Source organism: Fukomys damarensis, unplaced genomic scaffold, assembly GCF_012274545.1.
Source record: "Fukomys damarensis isolate Sample0158 unplaced genomic scaffold, DMR_v1.0_HiC HiC_scaffold_24, whole genome shotgun sequence".
Lineage (NCBI taxonomy): Eukaryota > Metazoa > Chordata > Mammalia > Rodentia > Bathyergidae > Fukomys > Fukomys damarensis.
Genome location: NW_022900936.1, coordinates 69,874,759 through 69,896,504, shown reverse-complemented (window position 1 = coordinate 69,896,504; position 21,746 = coordinate 69,874,759). Strand labels below are relative to the sequence as shown.

The 21,746-nt window shown below is 41.0% G+C and overlaps 2 protein-coding genes across 4 annotated transcripts in view; both read left to right on the top strand.

The window, feature by feature from the left end:
- Window positions 1-3,842, top strand: part of Xylb (xylulokinase) — a 36,245-nt gene extending 32,403 nt beyond the window's left edge. For all 3 annotated transcript variants that reach the window (XM_019206809.2, XM_019206808.2, XM_010619589.3), the window contains one exon: window positions 2,200-3,842. In XM_019206809.2, the coding sequence (XP_019062354.1) occupies window positions 2,200-2,207 (8 nt within the window). In that variant the 3' untranslated portion in view covers window positions 2,208-3,842. The remainder of the gene's footprint in view (window positions 1-2,199) is intronic.
- Window positions 3,843-21,202: 17,360 nt separating this feature from the next.
- Acvr2b (activin A receptor type 2B) overlaps window positions 21,203-21,746 on the top strand; it is a 23,126-nt gene continuing 22,582 nt past the window's right edge. Inside the window, exons 1-2 of the mRNA XM_033768067.1 lie at window positions 21,203-21,380; window positions 21,498-21,613. Of these exons, the coding sequence (XP_033623958.1) occupies window positions 21,203-21,380; window positions 21,498-21,613 (294 nt within the window). The remainder of the gene's footprint in view (window positions 21,381-21,497; window positions 21,614-21,746) is intronic.

Here is a 21,746-nt window from a genome sequence, read left to right as displayed (position 1 = left end):
GGGTAGTGTTGGCCAGTAGTTCAGCATCTGGCCTATGGCCATGCTCCTGTGGTTCTCTGGGTTAGCGGTGGACAGTGGGGACCTGATGTGAGCACAGATGGCATTTCAATTTTCTGGTAGTCTCACTTTTCAAAAGTAAAAAGAAGCAAGTAAAATTAACTTTAAGAATATATCTTGTCGGGCTGGGGATTTAACTTACTGTTGCCACCGCCTGCCTCACAAGCGCAAGATCCCGAGTTCAATCCCCAGTACCAAAACAAAAAATAACAAACTATTGTCATTTCATCAGGCAATCAAGTAGAAGTATTATTAATGTGATAGTTAACATTCTCTCATGTATGAAGCTCTTGATATTTACAGTCACATGCATTTCATCGCTTGTGGCTGCTGTACTAGTCACTGCAGCTCTGGCTGTGCTCTGGGTGACTCTAGGACACCTGTAGTGGCTCCAAACATCATGCCTTACACAGTTGTCTTCCAAGGGAGACAGATGTAATGTGGAGAGGGTGGACAGGTATGGGACCTGCTATACGGACTGTACCTGGTCTCCTGCTGGAGAGGAGGGCTGTTGGGATTTTCTCTTCTTGTCTGCCATTCCGTGTGCCCAGCTGTAGCCCATGGCAGGCTTATACAAGGGGTGATCAAAATATGGTGAATGTTTAAATTTTTTAAAATTGTTATAGTAAATGATGCATTGCTGTTAATCTCCCTCAAAATATTCCCCTTCACTTCAAACACGCTTACTTATTCCATCCTTCTTGCCACTTGCTGAAGCAATTCAAGAAGCCTCTCTTGTGAGTGTCTTTCTGGGGTCTCATAAAAAGTACAGTGCATGCTCCTGCCAAGTGCCATCCCGTGGAAAGGCAGGCTTGTAAAAACATCACAGTGTGTCTTCTCCCACCTTGTTCGCTGGTTCTGGCACTGTTTGCCCCTGGCTCCTCCCCAAAGTCAAAATGACCATGAAAGGGAAATATTTTTAGTCCATTCAAGACATCAAGGCTGCCATAACAACACAACTGATGACACTATGATGATTTACTGTAACAAATTTAAAAATTTTAAATGATCACCCCATTTTTCGATCAGACGTCATCGATCTGAATATTTAATAGGTTTATGATGATCCCTGGTGAGCATGGGACCTTGCATTAAGGATTATTTCCTTAGGAGAAAGAGTAGAGTAATTGTGTCACAGGCTGTGGATCCTTTAATACAGAAATAAGGTCAAGTTGATTCGCAAGAGGAGTATACCACCAACTTTCAGTGAGATAGCCATTCCTAGGTACTCGTACCAGAATTTTTAAAACTTTTGTATATTTGGTAATGAAAACGTGTTTCTTGCCAAAATTTACAATATTGTAAATATCTAGGGGGCTGGAGATTTAGTTCAGTGGTGCTGCTGCCTGCCTCGCAAGCACAAGGTCCCAAGTTCAATCCCCAGGACCCAAAAACAAAAACAAAAAAAATCTAGGGCTGGAGGCACAGATCAGGATGCAGTGCTTGCTTAACATGTGTGAGGTCCTAGGTTCAATCCTCAACACACACGCAAGCCATAAAAATTAAAAATTCAGCTGAGAATAGTGGTGAACACCTATAATCCCAGCACTTTGAGAGGATGAAGCAGGAGGATCGAAAGTTCAAGCCTAACAATTTGTAATAGCTAAATCTTGGAAACAGCCCAAATGCCTATCAACTGGTGAATGCATTAAAAAAAAAAAAAAACAAAAAACAGTTTTTTGGGTTTTTTTTGATACCAGGGATTGAACTCGGGTCCTTGTGCTTGCAAGGCAGGCCACTGAACCACTGAGCTAAATCCCTGGCCCCAGCAGTTTTTTAATATAATGGAGTTCTACTCTGCCATAAAAAAGGATGAGCTTAAGGCATTTATGGCTCAATAGATGACCTTAAGACCATACCCCAGCCCTTATTTTATTTTGAGACAGGATCTCACTGAATTGCCCAGGATGGCCTTGAACTTTGATCCGCCTACCTCAGTCTTCTAAGTAGCTGGGAGTATAAGTGCATCACCATACCTCCATCTAGCATTTCCTCTTTTGTGAATTGATGGTTCCTTTCCTTTGCCCAGGGGGAAAAAAGTTAAACTGCAAGTAAATGAAATTCAAAATTTAAAAATTACAACTTGTAATGGGGTACCCTCCTATACCCCATCCTAAGCTTCCAATTCTGCCGCCCCTGCAGGTCTATAAGGCCCTCCTCCCCCGGTATGCCAGCCTTGAGCAGAAAATTTTGTCCCAGACCTACGGCCATCTGGAATGAATCCTGCAGGCCCAACCATCTCTGCCTGCCCAGACTCACTGATCTGACGTGGAGATGCGGCCCTGAGCCACCGGCATTTCCTTCCTGCTTCCAGGAGTACCCATGCCTGCCCATGTGGACTTCTCAGCATGCTCCTGCCCTGTCCAGGACCATCTGACATCCAGCCTCATCACATCTCCCTAAAGACATTTGGTCTACCTTAACCCTGGTGCAGGAGAACATCTCTTCCCTCCTGTCTGTTATCTCAGGAAGCAGGATAACATCAAGCCTGGGCTATGTCCACTACAAATCGTGACTTTTCTCATTTCAAAGACAGAATGAATGCTGATCTCGGGACCACAGTCAGCAGAATGGGGAGACAGTGCCCTCCTCCGGCCTCTGGCCTCAGCCCCGACTCTGGCCGTTCAGCTCCAAGCCCTGAACCATAGCCACTTCATTCCCATGTTACCTTGACAGTGCTTTCCAGCTTCTGTCACAACCCAACCCAGACCCTTCAGCCACTTCTGCCCCACACGTGGCCCTCCCGGCCATTGATCCCCTGCTCATTTCACTGTGTGCAGTGCTCTCCCAGGTCCTCTTCTGTCTGCCTGTGCTCCCCTCCATGCTCTCGGCCTTCTCTCTTCGTGGCACCTTTCCTCCTTCCCTTGTTGATCTCTCTCCCCTCCCACACCCACCTGCTGTAACTCACCGCTTCCCACCACACCCTTCTGCCCACCCTCAGCTCTGCCCAAAGACAGCCTGTGCCATCCCAGGTGCCTAGGGCTTTCATCGCTCTCTCTTTGCAGTTCACTTATAGATGAAAATGTGTCATTCTTCTGGGAGAATTTCTTAAATTCTAGGTTTCTTTTTTTATCTTGGAATTCTTTTATCAGATGAAAAGTTGTGATTCTTAGTTTTGATTGTCTTCCTATGTTTGTATAGATGGTGATGAGTTCGTTCTTCCTTCCTCTTATCCCTCCTTTTTTAGTTCATCCTCTCTCTTCCTTGTTCACATTTTTGCAAAAGCTTTCATAGAGAGTCCTCTGTGATCTAGCAGAATTCTCAGGCCCTCACTGAACTTGAGACTCCAGTTAAATCAAACTATTTGTAGTCTCATTCAGCAGGGCAAGATGGTACAGACAGGTCTGGAACCTATTGGATCAGAGCAGTGGCCGGTGGAAAGTGAAAAAGAAAGGTTTGGACAATGAGTTGGACCAGAATATCACTTCTGATGGTGAGGAAGCCATTTTGAAAGGGAGTGGTGTCCTTTGGAGGATTGGTGGAGGAAAGAGGGAAGAGGAAGCAAGAAGCCAAAGAGGACAGCCTATCAGATAAAACAGGAAGTCCAAAATTCAACTTATCACCTCCTGGACATTACTTGTTAAAGACATTTATATCACTGACCAACAAGAAGGGGCTCTCTTGGACCATGAAAAAATCAAATTGTAGCACAGCTCTCCAACTTGAATTTTAAAATAAATCAAATGATTGTGGAAATGAAAGAATACTGTAGGTCAGAAATTCAAAAATGTGCAATGAAAATAAAAAAGCAGGGCCAGGGATTTAGCTCAGTGGTTCTGCAGGCTGCCTCTCAAGTACAAGGGCCCGAGTTCGATCCCTGGTACAAAAAGAGAGAGAGAGAGAGAGAGAGAGACAGAGAGAGAGAGAGAGAGAGAGAGAGAGAGAGAGAGAGAGAGAAAATGAAAAGGCAAGCATATATGAAAAGAGAACTGACCAAACTTAGGAAAGTGAACAAAAAAATAAAATCATGACAGGTATGAAGACTAAATTACAAGATATTCAAATGAGAGTAGATTTGGCTATAGTATAGTTAGGCCCAAGGAAGGCAGGAATGAGAAATAAGGCAAAGAAAAGACAATATTGGTGACACTGGAACTCCTGAAGAGAAAAGATAGACAGTGGAACAGGGTTAGTGTTTAAAACTAGCAAAAAAACAAAAGAACTGAAACTATCTTAAAATGATTTATTTTGTTACTTGGAAAACATACTTTGAAAGTAAAGGAAAAATTTTCTTGGTCTCTAGGCCAGAATATCTAGTTTCTATAAAGGAAGAAAGATCAAATTGGCATAAGACATTTTTAAAAATCAAGATAGGAAAAAAAATTGAGATAGCAGTAGAGCAGTAGTTTGAAGTATGAACTAAGGATTTTGTATACAACAAAACTATCCTTTAAGTATCAAGGATATAGAAGGAGGTTTTCATAGTACAGGAGCTCAGGGAGTGTTATAGTCACAGTCTCTTCCTTAGTTACCTTTTTATTGCTGAGACAAAATACTGGAAACCCACAATTTAAAGGAAGAAAGATTTGTTTTGGCTCATGGTTTCCAAAGTTTCAGTTCATGGTTGGCTGCTCGTAGTGGAGGGGGCTCCTGCAGAAGAAAGCTGCTCACATCCAGGTGGCCAGGAAGCAGAGAGAAGGGAGAAGTCAGGGAGGGAGATGCACCCATCCAGGTCATGCACCACGCCTCTATCCAGGCTCTCTCCTAACAGCACATTCAACCATAAGCTCATCAGTGGAATGATCCATCCAAAAGCCAATCACCATCACAAAGCCCAAGTTCTGAACACATGAAACTTTTGGTGAACATCCTAGATCTAAACCAAACAGGAGTCTGTTAAGAGACAGGCTTCATCTATCAAGATCACTGGGGAAACTTGAAACAAAAGGACAAGGAAATCACTGGATATCGACAGTTCTGGATCTAAGACTAATGCAAATAGAGATGGACAAATAGTGTCAGTGGTACGCGTTTCCTCATAGTAGACAATTGGGAAAGTGAAGAAGCGAGTGCAAGAAGAAAGTACCAAGAGCTCTTTGTTGCATAAGAAATATTTGGAGTCAGTATTATTTAAAATTGAGAAGTCAAATAGTTGAGACTTAAATATGGAAAAAGGAGAACTAAGCATTAAAAGGTATTTGATACTATTAAAGGTAATGGTTCAGTATAAATAAGAGTACTAGTATAATGTAAATAATATAATCACTAAGATAAAAGGCAAATCTCCCTCAATGACCAGTAAACAATAATAAAGGCAGATTGTGTTGTGAGCAGCATGCAGTAAATAAAGCATCATACATAATGAACAAGTGCAAGCATGAGTCATATTGATAAAAGTGAAAGGACTTAATCCATCTATTAAAAAGAATTTCAGATTGATTTACAAACCAACGTTGTAATTTTTTTTTTCTTTGTGGTACCGGGGATCGAACTCTGGACCTTGTGCTTAGAAGGCAGGTGGCAGAACCACTGAGCCAAATCCTCAGTCCCACAACATTGTCGTTTATAAGAGACAATAAAATAAAGACTAAATAGTAAGGGGATAAGCAACAACATACCAGAAAAATAAAAATCACAAAATGCAAAGAGTACAGTAACTCTGATGGTAGAATTTAGGAAAATACAAAGGACATTATAATGCTAAAAGCCACAGTTCACAATGAAGATAGGTTAGTTATGAATGTTACCACCTCAACTAAGTGGTTTGTCACTTAAATGATATTCCTTGATCCCCACCTATTGCCTAGGCAACAGAGTTCTTTGTGCTTTCTCTTTCTCCTTCCTTTTTCATTATTTCAGGCATGTTACTTCTAGCTTGTCAAAGCATATTACATTTGTATAAGAAATAGCTGCCAGGAAAAGTAGGCAGAAAGCTAGAAATTATTAATGGAGAAATTTAACACATCAGTCTTCAAGACTGAAGGCAAAAACTATATAAGGATGTAAGTAGCCAGATGTGGTAGCACACGCCTGTAATCCCAGCACTTGGGAGGCTGAGGCAGGAGGATCACTGTGAGTTCAAGACCAGCCTGGGCTACATAGTAAGTTCCAGGTCAGTCTCAACTACATAGTGAGACCCTGTCTCAAAAAAACAAAAACAAAAAAGGATGTTAAGTGATCCAAATAACAGTTTTTATAGAATGGATCTTCTAATTGTATATGTGGTATGATTTTAAAAAGTGTTTACATTTTTTAAAAACATTAGACACATTGCCATAAATCCCCCTCAAAATAGTCTCCCTCAAATCAAACACACTCATCCTGACTTTCTTGCCACTTTCTGAAGCCGTCTGGAAGTTCTCTTGTGAATGTCTTTAGTTGCGCTACTTCGATTGAAAATGTTTACCTTTCATGACCATTTTGACTTTGGGGGAGAATCAGAAATTGCACGGTGCCAGATCTGATGAAAAAAGTGATTGAGGACACACTGTAATGTTTTTAAGACTCTGCCTTTCCGTTGTTGGATAGCACGCGCCTGGAGCATTCACCATGTTTTTGATCAGGCCTTGCAGGGATGCACAAAAAAAGACTTCCAGAACTGCTTCAGAGAGGGCAAGAACAGGGCTGGGGATGTAGCTCAGTGGCACTGCACCTGCCTCACAAATGCAAGGTCCTGAGTTCAGTCCCCCAGTAAAAATAAAAAAGTGATAAGAACAGTGGGGTAAGTGTGTTTGAAGCAAGAGGGAGGGCTTTGAAAGGTATTAATGCCAATGTATCTTTTACTGCAATTTTAAGATTTAAACATCCACTGTATTCTTTGATCTACACTTGTATTGACCTCCTCTGATTAAAAAAAATTATCAGTTTTGATACCATAAAGAAAATATCAGTACTTTATAGAAATTAACAAAAAGACCTTCTTTAATCACAATGCAATAAAATAAATGAATAAAATGCTTTTTAAAAAGTCCTATCTAGAGAAAAACTTTTTGTTAAACTACTCTTGGGACAAATGAGAAATGAAATCAGAGCTTCCCAAGAAGATTAATGACAAATCTGTGGGATACAATTAAAATTGTAAATAAAAGTATAGCTTATAATATTGGGACATTGATAAATGAAAGAAAAAATGAATTAATATTCAACTCAGGAAAAAGAAGGATAAAAATATACATTTGGTAAAGGAAAAAATAGAATAAATAAATAGCATTTTGATTATTTGGAAAAAATTAAAATGGACAAACTAGGTAATTTAAGAAGTGCAGAAAGCAAAATTCCCCAGGAAAAAAAATAGCGAAAACATTGAAACAAAAAATTTTAATTTTAAGGACTATTATTCAGAACTCTATGCAAATAAATGAGAAAACTTAGATGAACAATAATGGAGGAAAACACAATTTACTAAAATGATTCCAATAGATAGAAAGTTTAAATAGACTACTTTTTTTTTTCTTCTTTTTTTGGGGGGTGGCGACAGAGGTACTGGGAATCAAACTCTGGGCCTTGAGTTTGCCAGCAGGTGTCCTGCCAGTGAGCTACATTCCAGGCCCCTAGATAGACTAATTTTCATAAAGGAAATAGAAAAGATTATCAAAGAGCTATGCTGTTAAAAAGGCAGGTTAGGTAGACAATCCACCAAATATTCACAGCCTAGTTAATCCCAGTACTACATAATCCACTCAAGGACTCTGGAAAGGAAGAAATACTTCAAGTGATTTTTATGAAGCAAATAAAACCTTGACCCCTGTGGTAGGTTGCAAAAGGGTAACCCAGATCTTCGCTTGTCTCTATAACCACAGGCCTTGCCATGGGTGTGTGTGTGCGTGTGTGCCATCCCCTCTGGACCCTGCCATGTGCCTTGCTTTAGCCAATGAGTCTGTCAACAGGCCCTTTAAAAGCACTTAGGAGCCTGGCAAGCAAAAGGTCCTGAGTTTGACCTCTGGTACCAAAAATAAATAAATAAATAAAAAAGTTTGAAGTAGCTCAGTGCAAAGACACTGAGTTTAATCCTCAATAGTGCAAAATAAACACAACCACACAAAGCACTTACACAATTAGGATTGCTCTCTCGCATTGCTTACTACTTTTGTCGGAAAAATTTTGTGCCTATCCCTGGAAACGTGCCTCTGCCTGGGTTCCATCCCTAGCACTGAGAAGTTTGGGATGGAGGTGAGGGGGAGAAAGACAAGAAGGTTGGGGCTTGAGCAAAGCCTTCCAGGATCAACCACATTGTAGTTGCCTGTCCCAAACTTGTGAATAAGTCCAAAGGAGACGAAGACTGCAATCCAACTGAGTCCAGCCTTGTCATGAGCTGAGTGAATATTGTTGTAAGGCAACAGGCTGAAGTGGCTTATTGTGCAGTAATAGATAACTGATACAGAAATAGGTGACAAAAGAAACACCTAAAACGTGATGCTGGAACTGGGCTGCAGATGGAGACTTGTGCAAAAAACTATCATAAGAGGCTGAGAAACTGTGAGGAAACTGAGGTGATTGGGAAAAAATGACAACCTATGTTACCTCCTGGGGTAACTTGGAATATAGCAAATATACCCAATGAACATTTGGCCTTGAGAAAAGAGATTTCTAGGCAGAATGTTGAAAATGTCAGCTAGCTGTTTCTCAGAAAAGAACTAGTCAGAGTTCAAGCTGAATTTAAAGGAAATATAAAGGTACATAGTTCAAAATGATATTCTGATCTCCAACCCATTAAGTCAGTGTGAGATTATCAAATGAAGAGCTGGATTTAAGTAAAAATAAAATCAAGGGCTATGAGACACTTTGCTAAGACCTCTATTTTTTTTCTTGTCATGTTGTTGGTTGGTTTCAGTTTTAGTGCTGAAGGTTGACAATTTCTTTTTCTTTTTTTTTTTTTTTGGTACTGGAGATTGAACTCAGGTCCTTGTGCTTGCGAAGCAGGTGGTGGAACCACTGAGCTAAATCCCCAGCTCTTAGTGCTGAAGGTTGAACCTAGAGCCTCATGCATTCTAAACACATTCTCTGTCACTGAGCAGCACCCCCTGTTCCTGTTTCCTATGACCTGTGAAAGGTTAAAATGCCTTTTAGGGATCATAAGTTTGTCCCTCGGCTGTATGACACAGCTTGGGTATCAGAGATTAAAACTACTGGGAGACAGCTCAATAATTAAGGATGTAGCTTTTGGTATTTAGAGTGGATTCCAATCAGACATTAAAAACCACAAAACTTTAGAAAGCTATACAAATGCAAGTGGTATTAATCTGTATTTAAAAGGACTAAATATAAAAGACTATGGGTCCCTTCTATGGGCAGAAAGCAGGCTGAGGAAGGTGCTCAGAAGGCATATTTTTCCAGGTGTGGTGGCACATGGATACATGCCTGTAACACTAGCATTCTGAGAATTTGAGGCAGGAGGATCTCGATAGCCCAGGTAATCTCCAACTTAGTGAGGCCCTGTCTCAAAATTCAAATAAGAGGCTGGGGCAGCACTAGGGATGTAGGATGCAAAGTCCTGAGTACAATGCCAAGTACCAAAAATAAAAACAAAAACCTTATATTTTTCAGTATTCTCTTTAGAAGTGTTCTAGAAGGGCAACACGTGAGGATGCAAGAGGGTGAAACCAAGAGCCGAGGAAAATAATCGATTGTGGTGCTGCTTTCAGTGTGGCAGACAAATTAATGTGGCCTGCAGTGACCCCTGCCTCCTGGTACTCACAGCTTTGTACAATTCCCCTCCTATGACTTTCTGCTAATAGGATATGGCAAAGGTGAAAGGGTGTCACTTTTATGGTTCAATTATAAAATGTTATAACTTCCATCTTCTTGGCAGACTGTAATAACTTGCCTTCTGGCTTTGATGAAGCGAGCTGCCTTACAGAAACATGCACGTGGTAAGGAGGTGAAGGCAGCTTCTTGCCAATTTCCATCAAAGAACTGAGGCTTTCATCCAATAATCCACAAGCAACGGATTCCTACCAACACCTGCATGTACTTGGAAGTGAATCCTTGCCTAGCCATGCCTCAGATGAGACCCTCACCCTGGCCAACACCTGGATTGCTGGTTCGTGAGAGATTCTGAAGCAGAGGGCCCAGCTAAGTTATGCATAGACTTTTCACCCATAGAAGCACATAATAAGTGTGTGTAGTGTGAAGTCACTAAATTTGTGCTGATATTGTGTAGCAGTAGATATTTAATACTCCCAAGACACAGAACTGGATGGAGCCTACACAGAACACTGACCATCTCCAGGTCTGGCATCACTTCCCAAAGGAATTTTGGGATTGCTATGGGCAAGTAACTGCTATGTGCCTTCCTTCTTCCTTCTTTCTCTTTCTCTTTTTCTCTTCTTTCTTTGAGACAGGGTCCCCCCCACTTTCTTTGAGACAGGGCCTCATTATGTAGCCTAGACTGGCCTTGAATTCATAGCCATCCTCCTACCTCATCCTGGCTCATTCTACAGTCTTTGAGAGTGCTTTTATAATTATCTGGCCCTGTCTCACTCACTTATACTAGACACGTAGCGGGAAGCTATTTGATCTTTAGTTCCTATATCTGGATCATGAGTAGCCACAACCAAATCTTAGGAAAGATATCATGAGATCTTTCATTTCAAGCCTGATAGGTATTGTGTTTCAGATTTTAGAAGTCTCTGGGATGGGCCTGCTCATTGTACATGTGAGGATGATGTAAAGAATTGTGGGTAATGGGGCCAGGGATTTAGCTCAGTGGTTCCACCGCCTGCCTCACAAGCACAAGGACCCGAGTTCAATTCCCCGGTACCAAAAAAAAAAAAAAAAAAAGGATTATGGGTAAGGAAAAACTGAGGTTGTTTGCAAAAATGGCCCCAACTGCTTCACATGTGTATGGGTCAGTTTACCCTAACTAACAAAATACCTGAGATAAGCAGGGTTGGGGATGCAGTTCAGTAGTAGAGTCCTTGCCTAGCAAGTCAAGACCTTGGTTTAATGTCCAGCACCACAAAACTAAAAACAAATGAACAAAAAGAAAAGAGAGGAAAAATAGTCTGAGACTACTTAAAAAGAGGGAAAGTTTATTTTGGCTCCCAGTCATGGGAGTTTCAGTCCACAGTCAGTTGGAAGGGGCCAGGCTCCTGATATCTCCTTTAGGAACACACCCTTGATTACCTAATTTATTCCCACTGGGCCCCACTGCCTAAAGGCTTCACCACCTCCAGACAACATAGGATCTAGGGACCCAGTTGTTAACACATGGGCCTTTTGGGGCACACTCCAGATCCAAACTATAGCAACACCTCACTGGATCTACAGACTTTGCTGGGTCACTCTTATGTCCCCCACTTCAGACTCTGAGGTTGGCTGTGGCACTTGCCTTGGCCCGTGGAGGGTTAGCACACATGATGCGAGCTGAGCCTTGAGAGTAACTCACAGGATTGAGTGCTCTCCTGTGCAGGGACACTGTCTGTGATACATTACTGGGTGGAGGACAAATGTGGGGCTGCCTGGTCCTCCCAGGCACTCTAACAACAGTTAGTTGACATTCTCTCACCATAAGCCCTTGAGGGTCTGCGGTTGCATGTTAATTAGTTATAACAACAGATAACTGATGCTATCTAATTACAGAGGGATTATACACACTAAAACTACAGATCAATAGCTTATTGTCAATGAAATACTATCAATTTTCTTACATCAATTTTAGTATAGACTGTATTTTTAAATGTTACATGTCAGTTATTATGAAATGAATATCGATAAAACTCCCAAATAAAATATCAACAAACAAGCCGATAGGACATTTAATATAAGATATCATGGCTAAGTGCTGTCTATTCACTTAAATGTACCCATAAATGTTTTGCTAAAATTAAGAAAAGTGCAGTCTATTCCCAAATGGCTCAGTGTTATCAGTGGAGTGTAATTCTCCATTTCAATAGCTCTAAAAAGAAAAGCAATTTGAATATAGTTACTGAGAAGCCTTTAACAGGAAAAAAATTTTTTGATTTGTTTTGTTTTTTGAGACAAGGTTTTGCTATGTAGCCCAGGCTGGCCTTAAACTCTTGGCTACACTCCTGCCTCCCAAGCACTGGGATTACAGGTGTGTACCACCACACTCAGCAACAAAATTTAATAATTATTCCTGATTTTAAAAACTGAGAAAAGGGCTGGGGATTTAGCTCAGTGGTTCCTCTGCCTGCCTCACAAGCTCAAGGACCCGAGTTCGATCCCTGGTACCAAAAAATAAAAATAAAAACTGATAAAAATGAGAATTTACTTAATGAGGGAATACTAGAATTGTTCCTGCTAGAATCAGGAAAAAGTCACTCCGCTACTGTTTAATATTGTTTGAATGTAGCAGCCAACGCAAACAGACAAGAGAAAACCAAAGAATAAAATAGGAAAAGAAGAGCTAAAACACAAGAAAGTAAATGGCAAAACTCATACAGACAAGAAAATTCAGTAAAATGGCAGGATGTAAGGGTTTAGTGTAGAAAGATACAGCCAGTACAAATTACATGCTGTGAAGGACAAGAGCCCTATCACAATAGCAACTAAAACATCAAAATACTGAGAAATTGAGCTAACTTTTAAGAAAATATTTGAATGTTCCTGAAAGATACAAAAATAGGTGAGTGAAAGGATTACTCAGAATCATGAAGATTTTATTCAATCCAAATAAAAATACCAAGGTTTTTGTAGGAAGAGCTGTGTCTAGGTGTGGACAAAAAGAATCTAACGTTCATGTGGGAAGTGTAAGAAGAGAAACAACTAAGAAAGCTCAAAATGAAGATCAGTGAGGGTGTACTAGCCATGCTGTATAAGGAAACATAAAGCTCCTATTAACAATGTGATATCGCTCGTTCTTTATGGCTGAGTAATATTCCATTTTATAGAAAAACCACATCTTCTTTATCCAGTTTCCAATGGATGGGCAAATGGGCTGTTCATAGGAAAATGGATACATATTGAAGATATACTCCTAAGTGAAATAAATAAGGCACACATGTGTAAATACTGAATTGTTTCTCTGGTGTGAATAATCTGCAATAATACATAAGATCCTAATAAGATTACTGACATTTAGAAATGGGAAGAAAGGAGCTAAAGGTGTAGGGAAGGTGGGATGGGTAGGGGAAGGGTAATAAGGGAAAAAAATGTGAGATAATGAAAAGATGGAAATAAAGTGTTTGTAGATGGGGAGGGGAGGAGGGGGTGAAGCGAGGGCAGGGACAAGGGGAAAAAATGAGAACCAAGACTTGTCATGTAGAGGTAGAAGATCCCAACAATGAATGTAACTGTACTGTATCCGTAAAATGTACCAATAAACTCAATTAAAGCTGAAAAAAAATGTGATATCGCTGAGCCGGGCATGGTGGCGCATGCCTGCAATGCCAGCACTCGGAAGGCTGAGGCAGGAGGATCACTGTGAGTTTGAGACCAGCCTGGGCTACATAGTGAGTTCCAGGTCAGTCTCAACTACATAGTGAGACCCTGTCTCAAAAAACAAAAAAACAAAAAAAAGTGATATCACTTTAGAAACCTCAATGGAACAGAACAGTGAGCATGAACTTATACTATATGAAAGAGATGCTATTTTTAAAACAGGGAAAAGATGGACTTTTATTACATAATGTTAGGAAAACCAGACACTGACCATATGGACAAATGTAGAAGTAGAATCATGTCATAGAACTACAATAAATTTTAAGTGGATCAATGATCTAGATATAAAAATTAAAATCATACTAATCCTAGGAGGAAATACGATAGAATTTATTTGGAATAGTGAGTGGGAAAAATATCACATCTCAGAATGCAGGAGTAAAAGTATAAATATTCATATGTTTGACCACATAAAAATTAGATTCCTGTAATGGTTTTTAAAGTGTATGAGGAATCAAAGGATAAATGGTAAACTGGGAGAAAACAGTTGCAATTTATATCAAAGACAATGTTCTCTTAGTATATAAAAATCTCTTGAAATTGAAAACAGCCAGGTGTTGTGGGGCACTCCTGTAATCCAAGCACTTGGGGAAGCTGAGGCAAGAGAATGGTAAATTTGAATGAGAGAGGTACAAATTAAAACATCACTAAGATTCCATCTTACTCCAGAAAGAACTAAAATTAAAAATTCCATATGACCCATTGTACTGTATACCTAAAATGTACCAATAAACTCAATAAAAGAAAACAAATTCCATATGACCCAGCTATCTCCCTTCTAGGTATCTTCCCCAAAGAGTTTAAGACATCATACTTGTGATATGTGCACACCAATGTTTATAGCAGCACAATTCATAATAGCTAAATCTGGGAAGCAGCCTGTATACCCATCAACAGACGACTGGATATATGTGTATATATAATGGAATACTACTCAGCTATAAAGAAGGACAAATTTGAGACATTTGTAGGAAATGGATGCCACCTAGAAAATATGAGTTTTTTTTTTGTTTTTTGTTTTGGTGCCGGGGATTGAACTTGGGTCCTTGCACTTGCAAGGCAGGCCACTGAACTGCTGAGCTAAATCCCCAGCCCCGAAAATATAATGTTGAGTGAAATAAATCAGACTACCAACAAATACTGTATGGCATCTCCTATCTGGGTAAGGCAAAGTACAAACTAAAAGAAAACTAATAGAAGGGCAGAGTGAGACAAGGAGATGGGTCTCTTGTAGATGCGAGGGGGTCCAGGGGACCAAAGGTGAAGGGGGAGGGGGAGACGAAAGGGAAATAGGGAGAGTGAAGATATGCCAGGTACAAGGTCTAATAACCTCAATGAATACGGACATTATTCGCCATAAACATGAACTAAGATGAACAATACCAACAAGAATGAAAGGGCGGGGGCAGAGATTTAGATCAGTGGAACTGTGCCTGGCTCGCCTCGCAAGTGCAAGGTCCTGAGTTTGATCCCTGGTACTGGGAAAAAAAAAAAAAGAATGAAAGGGGAAAAGGAGAACTAGAGGAGGAAGGAGAGAAGAGGAGGAAATGAGATTAAAAAAGAAGCTGTATTATGTACGTGTCAGTGCTCCAAGATGACTGCAAACATGTACTAATAAAATAAAAATTTAAAAAAGAGAATGGTAAATTTGAGCCCAGGTTAGCCAACTCAGTGACTTAGACTCTGTTTAAAAAATTATCTTAATAGCAAAACATTTATTGGTACATTTTAGTCATACATAACGATAACCCTCATCATAGGGAATTTGCATCTGTACATGCTACATCTTGCGTCTTTTTTCTTCTCCCCCTCCCCCTCAAGCCCTCTCCCCTCCCTATGTGCAAAAGCTTTGTTTCCATTTTTTTCATTCAATTTTCTCTTCAAAAAAAAATTTTTTTTTAATTTAAGGGCCAGAGATGTAGCTCAGTGTGAAGGCCCTGAGTTCAATCCCTGGTACCACATACAGAGATACACAGACAGACAGACAGACAGACACACACACACACACACACATACACAAAGGGATATTCATTAGAAAAACTGCAAACACTCTTTAAGTATCTTTTTAATTGCTCAGTTTCATTCATAACACCATTTCTCACCAAACTGACACACACACACACACAAAAACCCCCAAAACCTGCTAAAATTTTGTGTTATTAAGTCTGTGGAACAACAGGCACCTTCATATATCACTGATAGGAGTGCAGCTTTGGTGTGACTCCTGTGGAGGGGCATTTGGCAATATCTATCTAAACCAGCTATGAATATATAATCTAGTAATTCCAATAGGAAAATAAATGAAGACATTCCAACATACAAAACAACATGTATATTTGTGACTGTTAAGCCTAACATGTCCTGCCAGGTGTGGAGGCACATGCCTATTTTAGTATATGTACTGCTGAACCAAGCACACGGCATGTATCTATAATCTCAGCACTCAGGAGATTGAGACAGGAGAATTGCCATAAATAAGTTCAAGCCCAGCTTGAACTATTTAACAAATGCAAGGCAGCCTGGAGTGCATAACAAGACCTTCTCTCAAAAAAGCCAATAGGTAAACAAACCAACCTAATATGTCAACTTCATATTCAGGATTAAGAAATGTCTGGTAGGGCTGTGGATTTATCTCAGCAGCACTGTGCCTGCCTCAAAAGTGCAAGGTTGTGAGTTCAATCCCTGGTACAAAAAAAGGAAAAAAAAGAAATGCCTGGTAGGATAATAAAGCATGCTCCTGGGTGTGTCTAGGTGGGTCAAAGAGGTGTGACATTGAGGTCTATGACTAGTCCCTCACTCCTTCCTCTCTGGTACTGTTCTCTTGTTCTGCTTCCCAGCCACCGTGAACTAATCAGCTTTGATCCACCACACCCTTTCTCCATGATGTTTCTCCATGTTGGAGCCTAACAGCTGTGTATTGGAAAATTAAGGGGTTTTGTTTTTTTTTTTAAACCAGGGATCAAACTTGACACCTTGCACTTGTGAGGCAGGTCACAGCACCACTGAGCTAAATCCCCAGCCCAACAACTATGTATTGGATCTCCTGAAACTATGAGCTAAATTAAACTGTTCCTCTTTTAAATTGTGAGTGTTGGGTATTGTGTCTTAGCAACTAATACAGAAAATTGGTACCAGAAGTGGGATTGCTGTTGTGACTATACTTGATCATGTGGCTTAGAAGCTTTTAGAACTGGTTTGTGGGAGGAGTTTGGAAAGGTTTGGAGAGGCAGACTAGAGAAGCCTTAGATTACTATAAAGAGACCTCAATGGATGATTATTGTCAGAGCTCAGATCAGAATGTGGATAAGAATGTGGACAATAAAAGCTTGGCTAATGAGATTTCAGGTGGGGATGAGGACTCTATTAGAAACTGCTTGAGAGATTATGTGTTTTTCAAATTGGCAAATACATTTTGCCTGCATCTTAAGACTTTAGGTGAGGCTGAATTGTAGATGGTGAACTAATTTATCTAGCAGAGGAAATTTCAAGGCAGCCCAACATTCAGGCTGCAGAGTGAGTACTATTGCTTTCAACCTTATTACAGTGAAAATCAGGATCAAAAAGGCAGAGTTGAATGATGTGAAGCTTGAATAGAGTCTGTAAAGTTGTTGCAAAGGATAGAAATGGTTGTGTGAGAGAAACAGAGAGAAACAGTTGTGGGAATGATTAGCATGAAAAGGAAACCAAGTACTTCACATCAGGACAATGGGAAAGACAACTTGAAGGCATTTCTGGAATCAGTAAGACCTAGCAATCATAGACCCCAAAGAGCAAAAATGTAAACCTTTGCCTTGAGAAGAGCTCCAGGGAGACCATCTCCTTCAGGGCTGCCTAGGAAAGTGTTTCCTGAAGTTCGGGCATCCAGCCACATAGAAGCTATGATCCAAGGGGCCCAGATACTGCTCCCACTGATGGCAGATATTTGTGTCATCCTTGTGGTGCTGGTTTTTTGGGCACACAGAATGCAAGAGTTGTGACCTTAGCAAATTCATTTATTAGTTTTGTGGTATTATAGTAGAAATTATAGGATTTTATTTTTGTACTGGGGATTAAACTCAGGACCTTGTGTTTATGAAGCAGGCAGTGGAACCACTGTGCTAAATCCCCACCCCAGAGATTATAGGATTTTTACATTTCATGGCGTTTCATCAGTAAACAAAACAAAACAACAACAACAAGACAGGCAGGTCTTTTCAAACTGTAAGCATTTTATAGAAATTTCCTATTTCTAGTTTCCTGAGAGAGCAAAGGAGTGGGGGTGTGAGTTTATTGTGAAATTTGGGAAATGCTTTACATGCATCTAGTTTTATTCTCCTTTATGTTATTAAAATGGTGATTATATTGACTGATTTTCAGTTGTGAAAGCCAACCTTGAATTTTGGGAATAAACACAAGTTGGCTATGTGATATTATCCTTTTACTATCTTTCTGTTTTTTTGTTTAAGTATGGAGTACTGGAGATTGAGCCCAAAATCTTTGTATTGAGCTATATCCTTAGCCTTTTTACATTTTTAAAATTTTGAGATGGGGGTCTCACTAAGTCATTAAGTTGCCCAGGCTGGGCTTGAATTTGCAGTCCTCCTGCCTTAGTCTCCCAGAGTGCTGAGATATTTCTGGGTTCAATTTACTAGTATCTTGTTAAGAACTTTTGCGTGTGAGTTCACAAGGATTTTAGTTTTCTTTTTTTTTTTAATACTGTCACAATCTGGTTTTGTTAGAAGAGCAACGGTACTGGATTCCTACAATATTTGTTCCTTAAACATTTGATTGGATTCACTAGTGTAACCTTTAACTAGACCCTTTCTTTGTGGGAATCTTAACTTACAAATTCAATTTACTTAATATAAGGATCTTCAGATTTTGTATTTCTTTTTGTGTCAATTTTAATAATGAATATCTTTCCAAAATCATCCCTTTTAACTTGTCAAATTTATTAACATAAAATTGTTCATAATCGCTATGGTTTGGAAGTGTTCCCCAAAGCCCCATTTATTAAAGGTGTTCTGAGCAAAGCCATGGGTGGATCTTTTGGGAGGCAGGGCCTGCTCAAAGGTCCTTAGGTCTTTGTGGGTGTGGCTTTGGAGAGGATACCAGGATGCTGGTCTCCCTCCTCTTTGCTTCCTGGGTGCTATGAGGTACACACCCTGTGCCATGTGTTCCCACCATGATGTAGTTTCCTGTCACAGGCCTAAGACAAGAAGGCCAAGTAACCACGGACTGAAGCCTCTGAAAACATAAGCTAAAATAAACCTCTCCTCTATTAATGAGGATTTATCTCAGGTATTTTGTCCTGGTGACAGAAAGCTGATAGTAGGCACCACAACAGTAGTCCCTTAATATCTTTTTTTTTTTTGGTACCGGGGATCGAACTCAGGTCCTTGTGCCTGCAAGGCAGGTGACGGAACCACTGAGCTAAATCCCCAGTCCCCTTAATATCTTTATATGTCTACTGCCTCTGTGGTGATGTCTTCTCTTTTTCACTTCTGACACTGGTGATTTATATCTTCTCTGTTTTATTTTTTATTGGTCAGACTAGAAGTTTATCAATCTTATTTGTCATATCCTCTTTATACTTCATTGTTTTCTTCTTTTTTTTTTTTTAACCTTCAGGTTTAACTACTTTTTCTAGCTTTTCAAGGTGGGAATTTAAATCGTTGACTTAAGGTATTTCTTCTTTCCTAATATAAGCATTTGACACTATATATTTTTTTTTATTTTTTTGTGGTGCGCTTGTGAGGCAGGCTCCAAAACCACTGAGCTAAATCCTCAGCTGACACTATATATTTCTTATCTTCACTACATTCCTTAAAGTTTTCTCTTTCTTTCTGGTGTCAGGGATTTACTTAAAAGTGTTACTGCATGATAATGGAGCTAACCTAGCCCTAAGACTTTTTTTTTCTGCCTTTAAGCTTCCAGTTACCCCATGTCAGATGAAGTATTTAGCACTCTTGATGTTGGAAAAAAAACAGAAAACCCAATTCAAGCTTTCTTTTCAGATATCCACCTTGTTCAACCAGCCCTGTATTTGCTTGTTGGAGTTGTGAACAAAAGGGTGGTAGAGACATGCTTATCTCATGAGCTCAGCATCATGGATTCCAGGTCTCCAAGAGAATCAGAGGAGAGACATTCCGGCAGTGGAGATGGAGGGTGTGAGGACTGTGTGGCAGAAAAAGAACTTAATGTGTTGGAAGAACAAAGCGAGACTGGAGAGAGGTAAAAAGGGCTGATTACATACAGCTTTCCTGGCTAGTGTAACAAGATCCCAGGGGAAGTGTGGTGGATTAACTAATGATCAACTTGTAATACCCAACTGGACCTAATCAGTGTGGTTGGGCACGGAAGACCCACCTGAGGATTGTTGCCAATGCCATAAAAAGAGAACTGGAGGGGAAGATTGCAGGCTGTTGATTTTTCTAAGGGAAGTCTCCTGTGGTGGGTTTTCCTCATGTGAACTTGGCTGTCCTCACTGGAGGAGAAGCTTGGGGTTTTGCTGTTGCTGGGATTGGCTGCTGTTCTCATCAGGGGAACTGTGATCTTCACTGTGAGCATCACTTTCTGGTTCCAGTGTGGATCCCTCAGCCTAGTGGCACAAATCTTTCATCCCACTGGCATAGAGTTTTCTGGCTTCCACCACTGGCCTTTGGGTCTTCCTGGTGCAGATCCTCAATACGGACAAACATGAGGTATCTTTGTGGGCCCTAGGCCACTGGCTGGCCTTGGGAAGGACATTGCCTTGGACTCTAGGCCCTCAGCTGCACTTCTGCAGACATTGCTGTGGGATCCAGGCCTTTGGATTCTTTGGGTCTTTAGTGTGCGGTTAGATTTCTTGCATTCCTCTGTATTTGACTTTTTGGGTGACTATTATAAATGAATCCTAAAAATTATATTTCCTGTATTAAATCTATTCATTTGCAAACCCTGAGTACAGCAGGAGGATTTCAAGCAAGAGAGTACTTAGTTCTCCCTTACGCATGGGGATACCTTCCAAGACCCCCAGTGGATACCTGAAACCATGAATGGCACCAAACTGTACAATTTAATGCTATTTCCATCTTAACAAAGCACAAGTCACACGTTGGGGTCATAACTTTGCAGTTTGAAGTGTGACAACAAAAGCAGAACAAATTTTTTCCCCTCTTCACACTTCCACTGGAATATTTGTTTTTACTGTAGATGTTCACAACTTCTGCATACAACCACCCTCTTTATTAGGTTGAGAACATTTACCCTTTTGCATAAGAGAAGTATTGTATAGCTTCTCTTTGGCTATTTGATTTTCCAGCATCATCAGTTGTCAAGCAGGTAGCTGGAAACACAAATCCAGAAAGATCAGCACGGAAGACTCAGCTATGCCGACCAACCTGGGCCACCCTAAGCCCTTACTATGATCTAGTTTTCGGCACATGCATTATAGTTGACCCCTTCCAGAATGGAGCAGGCAATTTTCCATATGGGATTTTCCAGAACCAGAGGGACTCTTAGAACTCAGAAATCTTTTTTGGGTAGTGATTTGAAAGTGTAGCTCCTGACGTGTTTCTTACTTTGGATCCCGAAGGAGACTGACTCCCATTTCTACTTCCTCTGTGAATATACCTTCCACAATATGGGCTTTTACATTAGATTTTTGGGGGGGATACTGGAGATAGAACTTGGGTCTTCGCGCATGGGAGGCAGGCGGCAGAACCACTGAGCTAAATCTCCGGCCCTACATTAGATTTTGACAAGGTTTCCACATTTAAAAAAATCCAAATCCAGCAGGCTGTGGGTATAAGGCAGTGGGAGAGCAGAAGCTTAGCATGCTACCATGCACTGGGCGCAAACCAAAGAGCGCTTTGCTTTCCAGATGAGGACTCTTCAGGGTTTTGTACCCTCATCCCAGCGAGGCGATGGGCTTTCCTTCTTTAGCTGGGAGCCCTATCATAGCCTTCGCGAGCTTCGAGTGTGTGAGGAGCGGGTGGAATCTGAGACGGAGGAACCTGGAGGTGAGCTGCTGCCTCGAGGAGCTGGGCTCTCCTCCAGGGGTACAAATCATCGCTCCCGGGACCCCCAGCTGTGCCTTTGTGAGCGTGGCGTTTGGACCGCGTGTCCATTCTGAGAAGCTAAGCTTTTTCTGCCAATGAATCGGCCCACGAATAACCGCACGACTCGCCCACTACTCTTGGGGAATCAGGGCACCGAGAGTCCGGAGCTGTCCACCCGCTCCCAGGTCTCCCGGGTGCGTCAGGGGCATGCCTTGGGGATACGAGCAGGAACCCCTGGTGGGATGGCCGTGGGGTCCGGGGGCCACCGAGCGTCAGGAGCTAGGGGGTCCGCGGCCGCCCCGCCCCCGGGCCTAGGAGACTCGCGCG